The following is a 24,489-nucleotide window of genomic DNA, read 5'->3' as shown; positions in this document are numbered from 1 at the left end:
TTCATTTCATCTTTTATTTTTCAAAGAGTATTCCTGGTGTGTAACGGGCATAAACGTGTAATTCAACAGATTCATTCACAAATACATTTAGTCAGTTTTGAAACCGTACTGAACTAGTTTTGGTACAGTGTTTAGTGATCAGCTTAGAACAGTGCTTTAACAAAAAATCTTAACAAAGTACAGTAACAAGACTAACAGAACATTCAAGAATATGTAAACTTTGTCTTCCATCCCCTTCATATTACAAGGCACAAGTATATACAGGATTGGTCAAGTTTTGGATTTATTGCGTTGAACTTGAAGGAACCAGTTTGACAAATTCGCTATCAAATAATTTCAGTAAGCAGTTTATCGTAGACAAACACATTCCACTGCGGTCACTATGTGCTAATGTTATTTTGATCCCACCTACTTTTTTAGAATGACAGTAACAGTAAATAAAACTTTAAAGCCTCAGTGCCTGAATTTAGTCCCACGTGAGCAGGAACAGTGCAAAACAAGATCTAAACTAATACATTTTTACATTCTTTGTTTCCACGGCGACAGCCTGGAATGTGTTCATAATCATATAGCGTGAGAACAGTATGTAGAGCCGGCGGAACCACACCAGCTGAGATTGATGGCACAGCATGGCTTTCTGATGAAGGAAGATTGAGAAAAGATAGATAGAATATAACACAGATCTCATATTTTCAATTGAAGTTTAAGTATATGACATCGTACAGCTATTTCTATTAGGGTCAATGTACAATAGATGTCCAAATAATAAATATGAGTAAAAATTGCAGACAAACAACTGATTAATTTTTCTTCAGGTGTCAGACTGGTAGGGCCTGTTCAGGCTTTAGTAGATCAGAATGACTGCGTCATTTACAGCATTCTCAGCAGGATTAGTTAATGTTTACATTTTGTGTACTTATTAGGGTTCAAAGTACACAACCACAATCATTTTTAAGTGGAGATTTTTTTAACATGTATGACTGTTCAATAGAAACCATGTACTTTATTAATTTATTTATGTTCAGTTGGGCAAAACTACAATTTTGGTCGAGGCAGTATATTTAATAAAATAAACTATAATGATGTATAAGTTTACAAAGATCTTAAGAAAGACACTTCAGATTTGTTGTGAGGGATTATAGATCATGTCCAAATTCTAGTTTTAATTCTCAAGTCAGAGTTAGGCTATAATTATATAATTACAATTCTATCTGTTTTCATTCAAAGCACTCACCTTGGCACGTTTATACTCCTCCCATCCAATAATGCAGCACAAATCAGAGGGAGGAGCCAGCTGACTGGCAGCTCGAAGACTGACAGGTACTTCCTGAGTAGGCTGATGGTGTGAAGAGAAAAGACCTGGCAACCTGTGGGTTAGTAAGATAAAAGTTCATGGCAAGTCGATTTCAACAATACTTGCATTAAATGAGAAATTATACACTTATGACTTAAATAACACAATCTGTGTGACTGTTTGTAATACAACAATCAATTTATTTACATATAAACCTGATACAGTATATTTGAATACTTCTGTTGTTTTTTATATAAAATTTGGACATGTGTATTTAAAAAACTAAACGATTTTTTAACACTATTTAATCCAAAATGACTAATAATCTGAAAAAAGAGAAACATCATTTAACGAAAGAAAGACAGAAAGAAATAAAGAAAGGGAAAGTTCTAGAAAGAGCTTGTCTGGAGATTTAGCAGCTGTGTTAAGTAAAACAAGATCTCGAAAATGATGGGAAAACACCGGATTAACCTGTGGCTAACCTGTTTAGTATGAATGACAACCAAATGCACAATATCCACATTCCTGTACCACAGTTCTGGATAACAACGTCATGTTGAAGGGGTCATATGACACGGCTAAAACAAATATTATCGTTTGTTTTAGATGTACTGCAATGTCTATACATGATTTAAGGTTCACATACCCAGCATGTTTATGTCTACTCTTCGCCCCACCTATCTGAAACGCACAGATTTTTTACAAAGCTCTTCGCTCTGCCAAGCGAGTTGTGCAATGATTGGCCAGTTAACCAGTGCGTATTGATTGGTCGAATACTGCAAGCCTATGATGGAAATGTTACACCTCTTAACAAATTTGCAAAATCAGGTTACAAAGCAATGGACTACTTGCACGTAGTCTTCCGAGTTTCTATATGCAGAGATCATGGTAGATTATTTCCATATTTAGAGTGATCTCTTCATTAAAACAAAAAATCCTGTTTGAAATGTTAACATGCTTTGATGTGGGTCTTTATGACAGATCTTAAATTAGCAGAAGTTCACCTCCTAATATGTTTTTTAAATGTATACTCATCTACCAAATAATAGAGTATTTTAAAATACTCAGTATTTGCTCTATCTGTTCAGATAGAGCAGATTTAATGCCAAACAAATACCTTAACTGTGCAATTTTTTTCTGGCATTTATCCTTAAACGTTATAACTATACTTTTTATAGCTATTGACCAAAAAAATTGCATTGCATTTGTCGATAAAAAAAGGCCCAACATAGTGATCCAAACATTTAATAACGAGTACGTTCGTGCTCTCTCACGCATGAAACATGGCGGTTTTTAAAATCTGTAGTTGTTTAAACCAAACAGTGCTGCTATGATTCCCTGTTAGTCTCCTTCAGCCTTCCGTGATTTGAGTCCGGAGGTAAAATGTCTGCAACTGAGCTGTGTGTAAGGAGAAAAAGTGAAACGCTATCGTTCACCTGCCATTACTTTCTGTGATCTTTTGAAGATTTTGTACCTAGTGATGTTTGGAATATTTCTTCTTATGTCGCTGATAATGTATGTACATATATATTGTATATTTAACCGTTTAGGTTTCACAATGAGAAACAGGCCATAGTTAATACATATAACCGGAAACAAGTGAGTCGTACGATTTCAAGTCGAAAGTAAGTCACGAGGCTACTTGCAGGTAGTCCATTGTACTGACAGGCATGCACATCTTACTTGCTAGTACATTTGGGCGGTCTTAGTCAAATCATACCTTGAACTGACGTAGATTTGTGGGGGTGTGGTTACACGAGGCGTTTCAGGCAGGTCTGGGTAAGCATTTGCTTTTAGGTAGAAAGCATCTTTTTTCTCGACACTTGAATTTTTGCAATATATAATACATGGATGGGCTGCTTACAACACACCAAAGACACAGAAAAACACTTATTCGCGCCATATGACCCCTTTAAGATTTTTTTCAGACTTAATAAGAATGTGTTAACAAAGAGAGCCCCTCAGATAAAAGCACTACTTTACCACTACTAAACCCATGCAGCTATAGATGGACGCATACCGACCCCTAGTGGTCTGCGTGTCAAACTTATTACTTCAATTACAGTTCACAGCTTTGTAATTAGTTAGGTGGGTTTTGTCATATTGTGCATTGCTTTCACACACATGGAGATGTTCTTAATCCACCATCACCAATGTGCCTCGAAGCCCATAAAAACAGGTCTCGCCTGGGGTGCTGTCCTCTTCAGTGCACTTGTGTCTGTATAATAAATTGTATAATAATGGTTTCCTTTTGGAACCATACAATACAAAAACAACTTGAATGTGCATAGTTGAGATACTAAATCATGGGTCTTCACGTTGATGCACTTCATTAAGCAAACCAGTAGGTGGTGTATTTGGCCCAGAAAACACATTATTGATGCAACCAAAGAGATGTGTCCAATCAGATAATCACTGAATTAACATTTAACATAATGTAATGAGATTTACCTAAAGGTAGTCTTCCAGAAGAAGCCAGATGACTGTTGCCAAAGACATAAAGGAAAGAACAAAGTATGATGAATGTAACATTCTTATTAGTCACATGAGCTAATAATTAACAAAAAAAATGCAAAAATGAACCGCAAACACAGAGTTTGTAAACATTGTGGCTCTTGAGGCAAAACTTTAAACTAATAATAAATTAAACTGTTTACGATATGTGTAGAACTGGCATGCTATCGATAATCAAATTTTTTTAAATCATGTTTATTGTCAATGCTTGTATGTTGTGACACCCCTTAATTACTTTATGCATGAACTGTGTATTGTATGATATTTCATCAACAACCAAAAATATGGTACATTAACAATCCTTTTTAAGCAAACTATCAAGTCATATTTCTAGCAAGAAATAACCTTCTTGGTCAATAAACCTAAATTTTGATAGTGATTTTTACATAACAAAGATTTATTTGTCTTGGGTTTTACTCTCTTTCTCCTCCATTGTCTGTCTTTTAAACACACACACACATCCTGAGGTCTGGGGTTTTCTCAGATTAGAACACTAAATCCATATCCAGTTCCTGGAATTCTCTATGATGTCCTGGCTCTCCCGGTCACACCACCTGTGCAGGCCCAGCTCAGCCTGAGATGACCCAGTCCCAGCGCCAACTTAACAAACACTGTCTGCATCCTTCTCCCTCTTGTTTTCATAACAAGATAAAGTTATTTACAATACTCCAAGCATGACCCTTAACCCAATTCTTTCACAAACCTGTTCATATTCAATTTAAAGCAATTTTTGATGGAATTCTGCTAAATTATGAGCCCAACTATATATTAGTTGATATATATATATATTAGTACACAGTGATATATTTCTTCCTAATCCTTAACATAGCACCTATAAATATGGACACCAGCAGACATAAAACGAAATATGATTTGGCTTGTTTATGAAAATTTGTTAAATGTTTTACAGCTTAAAACATCATTGCATTAATATACAGGGCTTCAAGACTGGCTCAGTTTCTTACAACCATGCATTTATGCATCAGCACAAATATTTCTTTATCAACCGTTGTTTGCATGTCTCCATCATTAGTATTGATTGAAATTAAACTTCTGTAAGTCTGTTGGAATCTGTGTAATGCGAGGAAGTTTGTGTAGCTGTGGTACATCTAGAAGTGTTCTGCGATGTAATAATATAATTTGTGTGGTTTGTGTAAAAGAGTATGTATAATGTATCTGAATGTCTAACTTGATTATGTCAAATTTGGTCTAGATACAGTGTAAAAATGGACAAATGTGCTTACGGTTTACTTAAGGTTCTTAATTTCTACATGTACCATTATAGAATATGTTTTTCTCTGTAAATGCTATGCTAGCAAAGAAGATCATCGGGAAATACCCAGTCAAAAACTTGTTCCTTTACATTATAAAAGGCGGAGGTAAGAAAGGTAAAAAAACTGCATGAGTTGAGCAACAAAACAGAAATACATTACCACATACAGTGATGCTGACTCAGCAAGAAATTTGTTACGTTGTCTAAACTTGTTTGAATTTGAACAGTATGAATTTCCTGCTCTGAAAGGTTTTACCCATATAGCCAAGTTGTTTACTAGCAAACTTGACCCAGATTAAAGACCACCATCCAAAACACAACAAACATCCTGTTTCAATTGAGGATATTGAAGCCATTTCCCTTTTTATCTATCCCCTCTGTAAGGATACAGTAAGTATTGTTTAAAAGTAAGATCACAACAGTATAAATGCAAAAGCAGGCCTACCTCAGAAAGCTTTGTATTGTTTTGCTACCATTAGTTATAAATAGTGGTTTATATGGGGCAAACCTATTAAAGGGATGATTCAAAAGAAAGATATATAGGAAAATGTTGGCAACTATATTTGAGGCACCATTGACTACAATAGTAGAACAATTTAAATGGTAGTCAAAGTTTTTATAAATTCTTCAAAATATCTCATTTTGTGTTCAACATAAGAACAAAGAAAGTTATACAAGTTTGGGACAACTTGAAGGTGAGTAAATGATGAAAAAAATTTCATTGGGTGAACTATCCCTTTAAACGGATATTTCACAGGCAATTCAGAATGGCTGAATATGACTTTCTTCTTGAAGAATAATGCAGTCGAAGTTATAATACCATGTATCATTTTACTTCCAAGCGGTGGAATGGGAGTGAATGGGCATCGACTTTTATAAGTTCCAAGAAGTGGATCCATCCATCAAATAACTGCTCGACGTGGCTCCATAGTCTTACCAAAGGTCTTCTGAAGCAAATCATTGCGTTTATTTGGAGAAATATACATACTGACAGCGCTTGTAACGTTGCTGAAAAAACAAGCCTCAGGTGCATCCGAGGGATAACAGAAGCTAGACATCAACGTTTCAAAAATCAAAAATTTTGATTTGCTTGTGAAATATCACTTTAAGTTATAAATCTATAAGCATCCTGTTGTTGACAAGTTCATTTCTGCATTATATGACATCATTATGCAGGTACCTGAGGGCCTTATAGATGACAGTATGATTGGCATGTCCACTTACACCTCTTCCATCAAATGTTAGGACCTGCGGGGACACAGCATAAACCAGAGGTAGATAAATACATTGTCAACATGAGACCACATGAGGCCTCTGAAGTTATCATTAGCTATAAAAACCTAGTTACACAATGTCTTTTACACAATTACTTACTCTCTAAACCCAATTTCTTTGTTTGGTTGAATGCAAAGAAAGATATTTGAAAGAATGTTGGCACTTGACATTTCTGTGAGATCGTTGACCACCATATAGAAAAATTGAAATGGTAAGGTCCCCCAGAACTTTTTGCTTTTCTTTTATGTTAAACAGAAGAAAAAAAGTACAATTATTTTTCCTACTATGGTAGTCAGTGATGGCCCAGAAATCTCAGTTGCTAAAATTCTTCCAAATATCTTTCTTTGTGTTCAACCAAACACAACTTTTCATACAGGTTTGGAACAACTTAAATGCGAATAAATAACAGAATTGTCTTTTTTGTGTGCACTATCCCTTAATCATGACTATGTTTACAAAATTTTGTTTAATGTATCCCACAGAGCAGAATCTAGTATGCAAAAATTTGAATTTGTGTCTTTTTTCCATACATTCTTTCTAGTTTCTACCCACTGAAGAACAGAGTGAAAAGGTTGAAAAAAGACAATAAACAAACAAAGAACAGAACTAGTCATTTGAGGACCCAGCAGTTTAGATGGTGGCGGGTATTGCCAGGACCTTGCGGAAACATCTAACTGTGTATTGTCTCTCACATCACCAGATGAGAGATTTTGTCTTCGGAAACGGCTGGTTTTATAAACTGCTGCAGCTCAAAAGTGCCAAGGGTGGAGGAAAATATGGTTGACAAAATAATATGTTGTATAAGGTATGTAGATTGTTGCCAAAGACAATGAGGTGAATGAGTCAGCTTAGACGAGCACATCAGCATATCATTGAAGAGGAACTCCAAACATTGTGCACAGAACGGAGAAAGATTGAAAGGAAGTGACTTATTTGTCTAAAAGAAGATCAATGGAAGAACATGCTTAAACACTTTGATCACTCGACAATAAAAACTTCAATGAACTTTATTTCACTCGATGAACTGTTCTTTTGATTGCATGGATGTATTGTGATTTAAACAGAGATGCATTCAAAATAAATTATATAAATGAAGTTACAGACTGCAGGTTTTAATCTTTAAATCTAAATTTACTCTTTCCCACAAACACACAGTAATATTCACATCTGAATAAACCAAATGAGCATATTTGTCAACAAATCATCCCATAATCCTTTGCTCTTTGAAGCCCCGTGTTTTGGTCAATAGGATCAAAAGTGGATGACGGTAAAAACAGGTATAAACAGGGTGTGGAACATTGTGTGCATGAGCACTTCCAAAGGTAGTCGAAATCACATTTGACCGGATTGTTTTCAAGGTGTTGACGCGTATGTGGTTGAAGGTTGTGATGCAATGCTGACGCATACAAGATGGCTACTTCTTTTCTCCCAGCCGTTTGAAAGCCAAAGTCAAATTAAAGTGTAATTTAATATCATAATATCAGTATTTCCATGGCCACTATCTGGCTTTCAACATAAAATAAAAAAGTCTAACATAAAATTAAGGGTGTAGTGAAACTGTGCAGATCCATTGGCTTTAGTATGTACTAGTTATCTTGTGGTTGAAGTCAAACTTGTGTGTAGTCTGGCCGTTGGGCTGAAGGGAAACTGACTGCTGATCATACATATATTGATAATAGTTGATAAGACCATTGAACCATAGAGGTAAATCAAGCTACGTTGCATGAGAATGAATGGTTTTATTTAGCTTGGTTATGCTAGTCTTCTTTGCTTGGCTTTCCTATGTATTTGAATGGCATGTGCGTAAAGACAGTGAGAAGAACATTAAACAGTACATGTCAGAAAAAACCACAAGGTGAAAGGGAACAAAGTTTGTTCTAATCTTGATTTCAAATTCTTTTTGTGATATTTTCTGGAAGCCCTTAGTGTGGGCTGATAAATATCTCTACCTGGGCTTGCCAACAAAGACCCTGGGGAACCACATGAGTCTGCTTTAGCCGGGTTCAGCGGTATTATGGGACATTACGGCATGTGTAATTATGGCTAAATAGAGAGGGCCAATGACGGGTGGGTCTGAGTAAATGAATCATTCAGATATGGTCTCACTGAGGCAAGCTTATGAGAAAGTCACATGCTTTCATGATTGTCAAGAAAATGTTTTGATGAAGTGAAAGCTGAAAGTTTACCTTATTCAAAATTGTAATTAGATGGTCTTCTATTTAGATTGTACGGTTATGTATAAATAAAGACTCCAAGACATATTTCTACATTTTTATTTGGAGATAAGTAAAAAACTATGACTCTGAAATTACGACAGTGAAGCACTCACTTTCAACCTCTCCTGAGGATTATTGTATATTTATTTTTTGACCATCTCTAATGTTCATCTACAACCCAGAGATGGATACTTGAGTCTACTACTCAGACTCTCAAAATGACTTGAGAGACTTGAGACATGAATAAGACTGACACGTAAACGCATCTTCTGCAAGGCTGTCTGTCTGTGTCTAAATGTGGTTTTATACTCGATTAATTATTAACGACTGGTTTGTTCACTCAGCTTTTTTTTGTAGATTTAAAAATGGTCTCTCATTGGCCTTAACTGCAAAACTATGTACCAATATCATGTTGGACTGTTTTGACAGGTCTTTTAACCTGGGAAGGTGTTCTAGAGAAATTCCTGAAGGTGTAGGTCACAGAAATACATCACAGTTGGGGTGAATCCAAAAATGTCCCTTTTGTACATATACAATTTAGAGGTTTCTTACCAGGCTGATGGTGTAGTTTTCTATATGTTTGAGGATCAGAGAGGAGATCAGAGCAGTGCTCCACTGGACCGTCGGGTCATCTGGAAGCTCTCTGCAGGTAGAAGATAAAAAAAAAATGTTAGAGTCTTACTACATTTATGTTTGACAGACGCAGGATTGAAGACAGTGAGAAACAGCATGCATTTGAGTAGCGTCCATGTCAACATACTGGTTGTCACTATATTAGGGTGGGGTTGGATGTTGTGACGATACTTTTTGTGGCTGGTAAGTGGTTCAGTTCATTAAAACTTTTGTTTGATAAAAATGTCTTTAAAATCAACCAGTAAGAGCACAGAATAGATGGTAAAGCTATTTTTGTTAAAAAAAGGTGCTGTTCTTTGGGTGAGTTAGTTTTGCCTTTTTATTTTGGACCCAAGTTGGATAATAAAACAAGCAGATTGACCAGGAAATATTCACAAGCAGGACTTCAAAGACGTTTCATAGAAATGTTTTAGAGGTATGCACACACACATACACACACAATATCAGTGTATTACACAGAACAGCTTTCACAGCCGATGTTAAAGTCATGTGTCAGTCAAATGTTTACAATCTCTGAAAACCAAACACTCCTCCAGCAGTTCTTCCTCTTCTCTAAGGAAGGCCCACGCCTTTTTTGGCGTATTCCTTTGGGCGGAGGTTATTCAAAAACTCGGAAAAGTGACAGCCGTTCTCTGTAGTCCTTGAAAAGCTAAGATTTCTGTTAAAGACAATTTCTCGCTTGGCATTGAACTTTGAGCTTTATAATTCTGCAGATATTATTTATACTCTAACAGCAACATTACACACTAAGTAAAGTTTGAAAATTGGCATCATAGGGAACGGCACCTTTAAAAAGCGTCTTGGGGTGGAATGCCTAGAAGATTCTTGATAAAATGCCAAGAAAACATTTCTACAAATTCTAGGCAAAAGGTGACAACACTGAAGATAATAAAATAAACCTGTTTTTCTTTTTTGTTTTCAATATTTAAATCACAACATAATTCTCATAGTCAACTTATTATTGTACACTACCAATCAAAATTTTAGGGTCACGTGACGAAAATGTATCTCATGATCTTACAAATCTTTTAAAATCTTAAGGTGTATGTATCAATGTTTGAATATACTTTTGCAGGAAAAAAATATAATTGTGCTAAAATATTAAAGGCCCAGTGTATAAAAATTACATTATTAGTGTGGTTGCGATTTGCAACAAGTGGATCAGTCCAGAACTAAGATGTTGTCACGTTTATGCTTCTTTGCCAAAGGAGATAACGTATTTATGAAATGCACTTTTTTGACATTTTTGCAGATTTATTAAAAAAGAAAAACTGCAAAATGCATGGCCAATTCCATGAAAGGGGACCCACGGTGTACGTAGATAGAAACAGAAAGGTAATAACGCTTCATTATGTAAGGTATTTATACACCTCTGAAGACATAGTTAAATAGTGACATTATTTACAACTGTACAAATACAAATGATATTTGTGTAGGGTCTTTGTGTAATTTGGCCTGAGTGGTAGACCTTTATTGTCACGGTTAACACACAGAACCCAGAAGTAGACAGCAGGTAATGGGTTAAAGAAAGATCTTTAATATATATATAACGAAACACAAAACAAAACCCACGGTGGGGCAAAAACAGGAATTAATAATTTACAAAATAAACACAAACAATGAAAAAAACACTTCCCACAATTGGGCAAAGAACAGGAGACCAAAAAAACAACTAAAATGTACACTTCTCTGGTGAAATAGCAAGACTGGAACAAGACTCTTCACATGGGAACAACAGGACATGAACCACAACGAACCGGCACGGGACAGAGGGAACTGGGGCTTAATATAGTAGGGGGACACTAACAGGGGATACTTCCATGGGAAAGGTGACGGGAATAAACCACTAAGGGGAAGTTAAAAAGGAAACAAGGGGGCTGGGCTAAGAGATGCAAAAGGAGGACACAAGGTGCAATGTCATAACAAAGGCCACGTGTCCTCACACATAACCCTACAAGCATAAAAGACATGGTACTGTCTCGACTCTGTCCACCGAACTAGAAAACTCATGACAAGAAGGACAGAATCATGACATTTATAAACCGACATACACAAGCGTGCACATAAACATACACACACACACACAGAGTGCTACAAAAAAACAGCAAGGTCATGGAAGGGCCGGGTTTGCCTTAAGATCTGCAGTGGTGAGTGAGTCTCTGATTTACTGCAACAGTCTCACACAGTTCAGCTGGAACGCATCTCACAGTCCTCTCTAAACTTTGGGATCAAAGGTCATCCGGGCTTTTCCCTTCCATTCATCTAGAACTACAGCTTAGGGAAAACAAGGGCTATGCATCATTCTCGCTCTTTCTCACACACAATTTTGCTGCTGTGTAATGTATTGGGGGTCAAATAAAGCTGCTTTCTCTGTGGCCTGATTTGTGTTTTTTTTTTCCTTTTTACTCCTAGACAACTTTTTAAACATCTTCAAACATGGAAGATACAGAAAAGAAGAATAAAGTTAGTAATTTTAGGCCTGTTTTCATTAAAATGATTGTGCACCATCTATAAACTTACTGTATTAGCAAGATGTTAAGACAATGTTGCAAAGACCGCTGAAGAATAATTTAGTAGTGTTTTAAAATTACGTTCTCTTACATTTTTGTGATGTGTCAAAAAGGGTCAAACCCAACCGTTGGGTTAAATGAATACAGAAAATGTTCAGATTGGTTGAAACAACTTAACTGATAATATCCATTATGGTGTATTGATTATGACATTTTTATCCAAATTGTATAATTTTATAATTAACATTTTTACATAAACTTTTGTGGGATTTATGTCAATTACAGTATGCCACTACTTATTTAGCAGCGTGCTAATACCAAACTATTGCAGTCTCCTGTCTACTGTGATTGGCAGAGCTGGCAGCACACAGCAGTTGGCCCTGAATGTGTTAAAAACAGCCAACAGCAAAATCCCATCTCAAGGTCAGGGAGTACGACAGGGGGTGAATGTTAGGGAGAGGGATAGAAAGATAAAGAGACAGAAAATCCGAGTGAAATGAGGCCAACCCCCCTCCTATTTTCACATTGGAGCTTGACAGTTGTTTCAGTTCTGTTGTGATGGATCTGCACACAAATCAAATGGGGGTCAGGGTCACGGGGGTCGTCTTGAAAGATACTATATTAGAGGAGGGGTTCATGTGAGGTGATGTGAAGGTTATAGAGAAGGAAGTTTCAATGATTAAGTGGCTGAGGGTTATGTAGCATCTTATTTACATAGGCCCGGTTTACACCTCCATACAGGGTAAATAATGGTCTGGTATAAAGATGGTGTGAAATATTTGACAGTAATGTTATATTAAATTAATACCTTTAAGGCATAGTTCATTAAAAAATGAAAATTCAGTCATCATTTACTCACTCTCAAAAGTTGTTAACACAGAGAAATTTATTTATATGAATGGTTGTAACCAAAGAGTTCTTGGACTCCGTTGACTACAATAGTAGAATAGTCAAATGATAGTCAAAAGTGCCCCAGAGCTGTTTGCTGTTCTACATTCTTCAAAATATCTTCTTTTGTGTTCAACAGAACAAAAAAAATAATAAAGTAATTTTTCCTTCTATGGTAGTCATGGTCCAAGAACTGTTTGGTTATAAGCATTCATCCAAATATCTTACATTGTGTTCATCAGAAGAACTAAGAAATATATAAAGATTTGGATATGATATGATGACAGATTTTTTTTGGGGGAAAACTATCCCTTTAAACTATTATTTTAGCCTGAAGTTTCAACATGCAGCCTCTATTCATATTTTGTTAAAGGTATAGTTCAGCCCAAAATAAAGATTCTGTCCTCATTTATTCAGCGTAATGTATAATTTGTTGAAAGAATTATAAATTATGAAAGAATTTTCATTTTTGGGTGAACTATCCCTTTATTATTATTTTAGCCTGAAGTTTCAACATGCAGCCTCTATTCATATTTTGTTAAAGGTATAGTTCAGCCCAAAATAAAGATTCTGTCCTCATTTATTCAGCGTAATGTATAATTTGTTGAAAGAATTATAAATTATGAAAGAATTTTCATTTTTGGGTGAACTATCCCTTTAAGCAAATGTTATTATGTTTAGAATAGTGGAGCTGCTCAAGCCAACACAATGTAATTTCCCTTGGTAAAAAACACATCTGTAAAACAAAAGAACATGAACTTAGAGAAAAATAAAAATGAGAAAAACACTCATAATTTTTCAAGATGGATCGAGTGTTGGCCTCACTATAGCAACAGTGTCAAATGCCCCATAGTAACCTCTTCTCTCCCTCCCTTTCTCTCTCTTTCGCTCACTACATGTGGATGTGTAATTGCTTGCAGGCATCTGAATGTAGCAGATGAACTTTGGCCCACTGAGGAGGCGGAGTGTGTTTGAGCAAAGTGGGGCGGGGGACTGGCAGCATTTGTTTTGTCTGGTCACATGGGGCCCTGGCTGCTTTTCCGTTACAAGGCCCAAGTGCATGTTGGGAAAAAACGACTGCGGAACGACAGTTAACCCTTCCGGCACTAAAAGTTGCCTGAAATGAGTGTGCAGTCATGTTTGTGGAGATTTATAGAGTATGAGACGTGAATTTATCAGTCAGTAGGTCTGCGGAAAGCTGGAGTGTACCCCAGTTACATTATTCAATCGTTAAGATATTCAGGAGCAGCCAAAAAACCTATCCCAGCAATATATAGAACACCTCCTAAAATAAAATTGCACTCTCAAATACTTGGCACAGAAAAGACATGCAGCTTCCAGACATATAATACACTGCTTTATGATGAAAGAGAAAAGGAGGAAAATCAAGGAAATGTCAGAGAATGCAAGGCTTACTGTTTCTGCCTTGGAAGAGATAGAAGTCCCAAATGTTCATGAGAAAAAGAAGGATCGTGTTTTTCTAAGACAAGCTCTTGGCAGGAAGTGCATGTGCAGTGCTGTCCGGTAATACTGTTAACAGAGCTCTTCTCTCTGTGGGTCTTGACCTGCCATCAGTCCCAACACCCACCGACCTGACTTTCTGTCCTCTTTCTCCAGCCGATAAATCACAGGGTTTAGTTTCCTCGCAGAATCAATGTATAATTAAATATGGAGCGTGCTGGTGACTGGGGAGAGTTTTGTCCTCTGTTCTGTCTGCTTGTACAGAACATAAATATTAAAGGGGTCATATGGCGCGAAGAAGTGTTTTTCTGTGTTATAAGTTGCCCATGCATGTATTAGACATGTAAAATTGCCGGAACAAAAGATGCATTCTATCTAAAAGCGAATGCTAACCCAGAACTGCCTTAAACGCCTCGTGTAACCACACCCCAGCGAATGTACGTCACTTCTTAACATGATTTGACTAAGACCGCCAAAATCTAAACGCAAGTGAGGTGGGGGTACTTGTAAATCTCATTGCAACGTCACCGCCGCAGCCATGTCGCGGAGACGCTGTGTGTTTAGTTGCGAAAAGAAAGCCTCTTTGTTTGCCCTGCCAAAAGATGAGACAACTCAAAATGAATGGTTACATTTTATTAACAACACTGTTCCAGAAAAGTACAATCCGAATATTCAAGTTTGTACAGCGAATTTAACCGACGATTGCTTCACGAACCTGAGAGAGATTTGGTTAAAAAGTGGGGCCATTTCAGCCGTAAAATTTTTCACTGGCGCTTCAGATTCGCAACCAGTAAGTATATTGTCAAGACTTTGCTACGGACTAACGCGAGTTGAGTTTGTTGTGTTTGAGATCTGCAAATGCAGACATGCGCGCAACATGAAAAAAGACAACATAAGTCCTAATAATCAGCAATAATAATGTTCCAACTAAAGGCAACAAATGTTGTGTTTATTTGGGGTTTATCGTCTTTGCTGAGTCGTGACGAGGCGTAACACTGGTTGATCAAGAAGGGCCAAAGCACTCGCGTTATTTATTTTGTTACCATTCCCTGCTGTAATGCGAGCTTGTTTCTATCTCAAACAAACTCTCTATGATGTAAATGGTTGTTTGTTTATAGTCTTTATAACGTCATATATCAAAGGTTAAACAGTTAGCTATAGTTTTTAACTATTTAACATAATCTTTTTTTAATAAACCTTACCAATCTTTTACATCCTTATCAAGTCACGCTGGCAAAGTTGATGTATGGGCTTGATCATCGTCATTTTCCGTATTAGATTCAGGCTCGAATTGATATAAGGAAGTACCGATGACATTTTATCACCTGTCACCTACAATTGCTTGGGAACATGATGTTCCGAATATGGTAAGGGGCGTTACATTTCTCTCACACTCTTGCAGTTTTCGACCAATCACTACGCACTGTTTAACTGGTTAATCATAGCACACCTCGCTTTTTAGAGCGATGAGCTTTGTAAAAAATCAGCGTGTTTCAGAGAGACGGGGCAAAGAGGTGATACAAACATCCACGGTATGTGGAAAACACAGAGTTTTTAACCTTAAATCGTATATTCACATTACATCAAGTCTAAAACAAACGATAATATTTGTTTAGCCGTGTCATTTGACCCCTTTAATTTAAGTAGAGTTGTGTTTTTATTAAGACTGTCAAAAGATGAATCGCATCCAGAATAAAAGTTTGTTTTTTACATAATATGTCTGTGTACTGTGCATATTCATTTTGTATTTATAAACACATACACATATATGTACAGTTTACATATATTTATTTACCAATCATTTAAGTAAAATATAAATGCTTAAATATAAGCATGTATGTGTATTTTTTAAACATGCAAAATTAATTTGCACAGTACACAGACATATATTATGTGCAAACTTTTATTCTGGATGCACCAGTTTTTATTCACTCACACATGTAAAAATAACTACAATAATAACTATAAAGTTTTAAAAAAAGTTGTAAAGTAAAGAGAATGGTTGTGTCCACACCACAATTATAATGATAACAATAGAGAAGAATGAAAGTGTAGGGATCCCCTTTAGAGATATTTTATTTTCCAGTTGATGCTAACAATAAAACATTATCAGCAAATCTAAGTCCATATTAATTCAAAGGGATATTTAGCATGCTGAATGTCATGTACTGTATGATGGGGCCAAGTCTTAAGTCCATTTAGTTCAAGGTAAAACTGGCAGAGGTGGGGGACTCGAGTCACATGACTTGACTCGAGTCTGACTCGAGTCACAATTTTCAGGACTTGCGACTTGCTTGATTGAAGTAAGAAAATGACTTGACTTGACTTTGACTTGAGAGCAAGTGACTTGAGACTTGACTTGACTTTAAATGGAAGACTCGACAATGACTTGAACTTTGTAAAATAATGAAATTAGCTAAAATAATTATTGTGACTCGGCAGCACTACAGCGCCTGTCCCTTTAACGCTGCTCAACTCAAACCGCGTCAAACAAGGTAACGGCCAATTACTGTAGAGCAGTTACGATAGAGAGGCGGTTTGAAACAGTTGTGGCCGTTACAATGGCAGACAACAGTCGAGCTCCACAGATAGTCACGTTTGGCTACAAGGACTTTGAACTGGACCGTGAAAATAAAAAAAAGATTTTCCATATGCAGAGCATGCAACGCAAGGATTTCTGACACGACAACCACAACGGCGAATTTCATCCGACATTACTAGAACCACAACGAAAGGTAAGAAAGTAATTTCTTTATTGTCAGTGTAATAAAACGATTACTAATTTTATGAATGAATTGTTTCTGTTTGTCATAATTTTGCTTTGGTTTTTTTTTTTATTATTATAAATGTGATCATCGATCATCACTGATAGGCCTACATGATCTCATCTCATAAATAGATGCTTTGGGGAATCTGGCTATAACGGCGTAGCCCGGATTTTTATGTTCTTGAAATATTAAAATCATCTTAAAATAAAGAAGGGCTTCTGTGTACTACATGTAGGCTAATGTCTATATTAAATGCGCGCATGTTCAAGTGTTTGTGTTGACTGCGTGTGGAAACTGAATAGCAGCTCTCTTATATACTGCATGACCGGCTTACATGGACGCGCCGGTGAGATCACTTGCACTTAAAAAAACCTCTTTAAAAACTTTTCGGTCATACTGACGAGAATAATTTCATAGTTCGAATCTGTTAACTGTCTACATTTTTTTATACTCACAATAACAGCAAAACGTTTTGTGCTGTAAAATAATGAAACCAGTTCAAATAGAAAACAAATATTCTCAGATTATATATTACGTATGAAACGTGCAAATGCGCGTCCACCGCAGAGATGACGATTAAGCATCATAACTTCATCACTGGGCTATATTAACATACATTTAATTTATATACTACCGAAATGAAAAAGATCCGTTCATTTTGATAAACAAGATTCAATATCGAAGTCAATAAAATGATCCGGGATTCCCATAACTAGATGCAAATCCCTATAGGCATACTGTTCACATTAATGGACAGCACAAGTATTACAGCATCATATACTTAAAACATACAATAGTCAAGTTTTCAATCACAATTCTTAGTTTATAAGCTTCATAGCCTGTATAAATGCATTCTGTCAGATACAAGTATTTCCATTTCTGTGTAGACGTTTCAATTAAATTGAATTTTTATTTTCAGATATTAATGTTGCACAGATATGCATATAATTCATATATAGCAATGTGAATAAGATACATAATGTATGTATATAAGTTCATCTTTTCTGTGCAAAAATAAACATGTATCTAAAAAATTAACCTCTGTTTATTTTAGTACTACGACTTGACTTGACTTGACTTGACTTTATACTTATCAGGACTTGACTTGACTTGCTTAGGGTGAACCCTTGACTTGACTTGACTTGCTTGATTTGTCTAAACTGTGACTCGAGACTTGACTCGAGACTTGATGGTTAAGACTTGAGACTTGCTTGGACTTGACTATATGTGACTTGTTCCCATCTCTGAAAACTGGTTATTATTTATTAGTCAAAATGGCTGCCACGCTAATAGAAAGAAACATTATTGGGGGCTCAGGGTAGGATTTATACCCAAAGTGATAAAAACTAAAACAGAGATAACAAAAATAATGCCGCCATAATTAATTGAACACACAAATTTTTATTGTGTGGATGTTCATCTAGTATTGGTGTTAAAGTGATAGTGAACCCAAAAAATGAACATTTTGTCATAATATACTCACCCTCCTGTCATTTGAAACCTGTATGACTTTCTTTTTTCAGCCGAACAGAAACAAATATATTTTGAAGAATGTTGTTAACTGGCACCCATTCACTTGCATTGTTTTGTGTCCATTCAGTAGAAGTGAATGGGGGCTGGTGCTGTTCAGTTACCAACTTTCTTCAAAATAATTTGTGTTCTGTAGAAGAAAGAAATTATACAGGTTTGAAATAACAAGATTTTTGGGTAAACTATCCCTTGAATATGTTAAGGCCTTAATTATATTTACCACATAAAACAGGAGGCACATTTTCATTTTATTTTATGGTTGAGATAAGTTGGGATACAGTCTCAGTTTAAAGACTGCAGTTACTTAACCGATTATCCTCCAGTATTGGAAGTGGTGACACAGATAAGGTTAAAAACATGGTAAAAAATGACCCTGAAAAAATGTCTTTATCCAGAAGGTTTGCATCTGGTTTTTGTTTGTGCAGTTGGTTGACTCGTTCTCTAAATTGTTTATAAGGTAAATAAAAAAATGTTGTTGAAGACAGTTCAACCATGACGAATTGGGTCATTTTCATAAAACATGATTTGCCCATGCAAACAGATTAAGCTATGCCATATACATAAAGGATGGCATGAGGGTCAGTAAACAATAAGACAATTTTAATTTTTAGTTGAATTATTCCTTTAAGAAAAGCAAAACTAAGTCAAGAACTCTCAGATAAACCCTTTTATCAGACCAGTTCAGGTAAAACAAGCAGAAAAAATTAACCTAACACCCACTCAAAGATCTCAACTCATGACATGGGAGAGAAAGAAAGAAAGAAAGAAAGAAAGAGAAAAGAGAGAACTATTAGAGGAAGTAAAAGAGGACAGGCACTCAACCTGATGTTACCCTGTTAGGCAGGTGGGCTATGTTGTATGCGTTTTAGACTGACAGAAAGTACATCTGTCTGCCTCAATGAATAATACAGCAAAAAAGAGAGAAAGAGTGCTAGGGTTGACTCAGTACAGGTTTAGTGGAGCGTTCTTAAATGTGCTCTTATCACAAAAGCACTCCCATGATGCATTGCCACGGTCAAAGTGTAGGCGGCGGAGAGGAGAAGGGTCACGTGACCCATTCAGAGCCTGTGAGGACACGCACTCCATGTTAAAGGGATAGTTCACCTAAAAATGAAAATTCTGTCATCATTTACTCGCCCTCGTGTAATTTTATACGTGTATAAATGATATATATATATATAAATGTTCTGATAAACACAGAGAAAGATATTTGGAAGAATGTTAGTAATTTTCAGTATCGGGAAATCTTTGACTAGCATGGTAGTCAAAGGTGCCCCAGAACAGTTTGTTTTCCTAAATTCTTTAAATATCTCATTATGTGTGCATTAAAACAATACAAAAAAATGTCCTACAATGGAAGTGGATGATGTCCCATGAACTGATGAACTGAAAATTGCTGAAAATCTTCCAAATATCTTCTCCAGTGTTCATCGTAACAAAGAAATGTATACAGGTTCGAAACAATCTGAGGTTGAGTAAACGATGACAGAATTTTCCTTTTTGGGTGAAGTATCCCTTTAAGATGCAACAGAGTTTAAAGTCTCAGTGAAATAAAAAAAGCCTACTTTTTAAGCCTATTTTTTCTAAATTGTTTATCAATGTTGGTCAAATTTCTTTGTGAAATTTGTGTGCCTTCATAATTTTCAGTTATAATCTGAAAATGCACTTCCTTCCTGTAAGGACTATCCACGTTAAATGACGTATGTTAGACAGTTTGGGCGGAGTGATCGTTAACTCCTCCCCTTTAACTGTCAGTCTGCTTCCAGTTCCATTTTTCTTCAAGAATTCTTTAAGTTCTTCAAGTTAAGATTCAATGTTATGGACTACAAAAACTGTGAACGAGTGCAAGCGATGTGTGTGTAATTGTTGAAAATTGATATCTTCGCATTGGATTCAAATATAAAATCTAAAGTTTAAAAGCTTATTTTCTACTCAACTGAGAGAGTGTTTGTTCAGAACTTTCTGTGTGACAGTGGTGAAAGCTGCTGACAGCAGAATAGGTTCACAGCACACACACAATATCCCTGATCACTCAACTATATAGCGACCTTTCCTGAACAAGCACCGAGCCCAGATGACCTGGTTTAGACACACACACGGGTTTAAACGTGCACATGAGATTACCACAATCTGGTGAGACGATGCTATGTCAATGAAACAAATGAAAGACACAAAATGTAATCATAGCTGCTATGAATCTGCAGCCAAATCTATAAATATGAAGACATACACTACACTGTATAAAAACACAAAAGATCTTGGTGACTCAAAAGTAAAATGCTATTTAAAATGAAATCCTCTTTGCTTTATAAAAAGAGACTAGTGATTCGCAATCTGGGTTTCGGAAAATGTGGGGAGAGATTAGATCCGTGTGTGCACGTCTGTTTTTGAATGTCTGTCTGTGTAACTAGGGGAAATGACTATAAAGATTACCGTGTCAGCTGCTGGCTAAAGACTGAAAGGGGAGTGTGAAAAGGATACAGAAAGTCAGAATGATAGACAGACAGACGGTCTATTAAAAAGTAAAGCATGGAACCGGGCACCATGCCAGGTGATTAGAAATGTTCCAGGTGATTGTCTGTGTTTACATGATACTTATGACCAAGTCAACAGACACACACAAGCACTTCCAGGTTTCTGAGAACACAACACACCTTGATTCTTCTCACTGCCACTAGAATGCTCTTCTGGTCCTTGACCTTAAACATACATAGTCAGTTGAAAGTTGTTGTTTTAGTATTGACTGGAACGGATGGTATACAGTACACACACAACTTGTTTGTACATGATATCATTTGTAAGAGGTGTTTGTCTAAATACCTAAATAACTCAAAATAGAGACAAAGTTTTTATGTTTTTAACGTTTTTTTGACCAAAGCAGTCAAAACATATTAAACAAGGGCGTATCATAGAGTCTTATCTTGTCTTGTTATATTTGGAAGCAGTTAGATGTCAGCCCAAGTGTAATCTGTTAAACAATCAGCCAAACGCACACACACAAACACCCAGGGGACAGCTAGTCACTATTTATGCTTAAGCTTTTCCTTCCTACCAAGAAGTCAACAACATCCAAATGTGAGAAGAGTTTTAGACCTCTGGGGTTCTGCAGTATTTAAGCATGATAACACCAATGCAAAGAGAACACATTTACCGAAAAAGCAAAATCAAGCAGGGAAGAACTTCTGGAAAATCGCCAGAAAACATATACCATCAAGTAACAAATTTGTTCTCTGCGTGGATGAGAAAACTCAGATCGCCTTAGGTTTTTTAAATGTTATTTACAAAACATCATATAAGCACAGTTTGACTTTCATGATGCTTTTACGCATTTCTGTTGACTTCTTCACTTTTGAACTGTGGAAAATGTTTAATAGTAAGTAAAAGACAAGGCTCCCAACATGGCGGTTTAGCTGGGATGGGCTCTTATTTCGGCCGAGACAGAGGCGTGGAATTTACTGTATGTGGTATCTGAAATGCTGAAATCTTTTTTTTTAAATGTGAGGTTACTACCTCTAGGTATTTCTTTTAATGTTCTATATTTGTAATTAGCTTTGAATAAAAGTTTCTACTAAATGTAGGAATAGAAAGATTTTGTTTCAGTTTGCACAAAAATAGGTCTCAGAAAACAAGTTTGATGTTGCTTCTGAATGCTGTATTATCATTATGAAGAAGCAACATTTAATAATCTTGTCTGAAAGAATCTTTCTCTCTCTCTCTCTCTCTCTCTCTCATACACACACACACACACACACACACAGCATGTTTGTATAAGTGCAAAGACAGAGTAAACTGAGTTTGCTTTGAATAGAGCATGTCACAACTTAATAAACTTACTGGCTTGAGGAACTTCACCACGACTTTGATTGCAATTACCACATTCTTATGAGTTTTCTGGATGCAAAATGTATTTATATAGATCTGTTGTTAGAGAACTCACTACACACACACTAGGGCCCTTATCCTGTTAAATGGGTTATGCGGGTAAAGGTCAACACTGTTATACAAGTTAAATGATTGGACACACCTAACTAAATGTATACTGATCTAGTTCATTCATTACATTTTTTTTTTAAATCTACTTTTGAGGTCTAAGCAAAAAATATGTTTACATATGATTTTCTTCACTAAACTTGAAATAAAAAAAATAATGGAATGGAAGAGTTGGACCAGTGAAGAGAAAGCACCCTACACAAGTGACAGATGGATACCTTGTGACATTGGTTGAGAGGTGTGCAGAGCTGTAATCCATGCAGAGATCGTCTACTCTAAAGACGCTATAATACGTAGGCGTTTCTAAACTTTTTACCTTTAGCAGGGCAATCAACTAATGAATTGCTTATACATATGCCTTTTGATCTACAGTTCCTTAGTGTCCTTGAAACTATTGCAGGCTAAATCCTAAACAATGGCAGAATATGTGGGTGGAAAGAACACTTTTCTGTATCGCCAGTGTTTTGGAAATCTGGAATATGGTTAATATGCGTTATTTCAGTGAATGAGGAAACAAATAAAGATTCAGAAAAGCAGTGTGCAAGCACATGAATGAGAAGAAACTTCGCAGACGTTCACAAGATGAAAACCAAACCGATGAAATATGACTGCTGTAATCTTTCATAGTGGTGTCACAATTGGTGTGGCAGGTGACTCTCCCCATGACTCCTTTTTCAGGCCATATCAGAATGGAGCTCTTAGGGGGGTGGAGTACTGCTCTTTTTTTGCACCCCCACCCTGGTCATTTATGTCCTCCAGTGACAGAGGGAGCTCACATTCATCAGCCTTACCTGACTGTGCCTGTGTCGTGAAAGAATGGAGGGGTTTTTATTCGTAGCAGAGCCAGTGTTTGCTCAGAGGGCAGCTAGGGGAGAAGAGGCGGGGCAAGGCTCAGCATGGTAGACCTTAATGGATGTGTTGACTGGGGTTGACACCTCGGGGGACAGCACACTGGATAAAACGGTTTATTTAATGACCACACATTAAACAAATCCACAATAAAGAGAAATATTAGGATTGCAAGCAATGTCCAGTGTTTATGCACCTACATGCAATCTTTATTCATTTTTTTGTTATTATAGGACAATGATTTGGATATTCATTTAAGAAGCCTTTGCACAGTGAAACTGTATGAGGTAGCCTACGTTGTGTGTCCTGTGCGCTGCCCTTACTTGTTATCTGTGATGGTGACATTGTGGGTTGGGATGCCCAGAACTGTACAGCTGCCAAGCAGTTCCTTTTTGCGTTGTGGTCCTTGATTGTTGTAGTTGCCTGAGCATGTAAAAATATTTTAAGATATTCCTATTTTGTAAGTCCTCTAATATAGCTCAACAGCAACAGTCTTTATTTGATTTAATTAAAGCAAATTAATGTTCAGTCATGCATTATGAATACTGTACTGTGAGAAAACAATAATATTTACAAATAAACATGTTTAAGTGTTAAACCGCCAAAAACCAATAATGTTTTAATTGCAACTGAAACAGAATATTAACAAAACCTTATACAAAACCTACCTGTTGACAAACACAACAGATGTACGTCTACTTTTGATTTAACAAGATTCAAGACGGTGGGTGCAAAGAACATGCATTCATCATCTGGATGCGCGGTGACCAACAGAGCTCGTATCCCGGTGGATCTCGTGCGCACCTCATAATTCCGCAAGTGTACATCGGATCTCTCTTGTGTTGGACAAAAATGTTTATTTCCGCCAGTGTGTAACGGAGTGGATATTTTATCCCACATGTGTGGCCATAACTGTCTATATCTGTAATACACAAACTTTATAGAAACAATGTAAGCAACAAAAACACATACGCAAACGAAAACAAACATCTCGACCGTGTCTTAAAACCGTCCGTGTGGAACACACATTTGCTGAAGATAGGTTCCTACACACACGCAGAATAGTTGACAAAACACGGTTATTTGATAGTACTTAAATATTATTTTAACATTCAGCATCTGATCACCATATTATATAAACTACTGAAAACAAAGTTGAATGATAGAAGTCATTATATTATCTTAAACACGCTTGCTAGACATCATATGTGAATTTTTTTTTATAAATACATTTGTTTATAAGAGGAACATTTTAAATAAAATATTTGTCTCCTTTGTGTCTAATCTA

The 24,489-nt window shown here is 36.4% G+C and overlaps 1 protein-coding gene and 1 long non-coding RNA gene across 2 annotated transcripts; one reads left to right on the top strand and one right to left on the bottom strand.

Annotated features, from left to right (window-relative positions):
* On the bottom strand, positions 1-24,392 carry pigl (phosphatidylinositol glycan anchor biosynthesis, class L). Its single transcript, XM_056746220.1, is given in 8 exon segments — positions 1-637; positions 1,235-1,287; positions 1,290-1,367; positions 3,746-3,777; positions 6,262-6,329; positions 9,125-9,215; positions 23,525-23,624; positions 23,870-24,392. Coding segments are annotated over 8 exon segments (873 nt in total). The 5' UTR covers positions 24,192-24,392; the 3' UTR covers positions 1-508.
* On the top strand, positions 1,234-7,366 carry LOC130419456 (uncharacterized). The gene is made up of 2 exons (XR_008906506.1): positions 1,234-6,355; positions 6,898-7,366. It is a non-coding gene; the product is annotated as an uncharacterized LOC130419456 (long non-coding RNA).
* Positions 24,393-24,489: the final 97 nt, after the last annotated feature.

The sequence above is a fragment of the Triplophysa dalaica genome, chromosome 4 (genome assembly GCF_015846415.1).
Source record: "Triplophysa dalaica isolate WHDGS20190420 chromosome 4, ASM1584641v1, whole genome shotgun sequence".
NCBI lineage: Eukaryota > Metazoa > Chordata > Actinopteri > Cypriniformes > Nemacheilidae > Triplophysa > Triplophysa dalaica.
The sequence above is the reverse complement of the archived record's forward strand: the minus strand, read 5'-3'. Positions and strand labels throughout refer to the sequence as shown.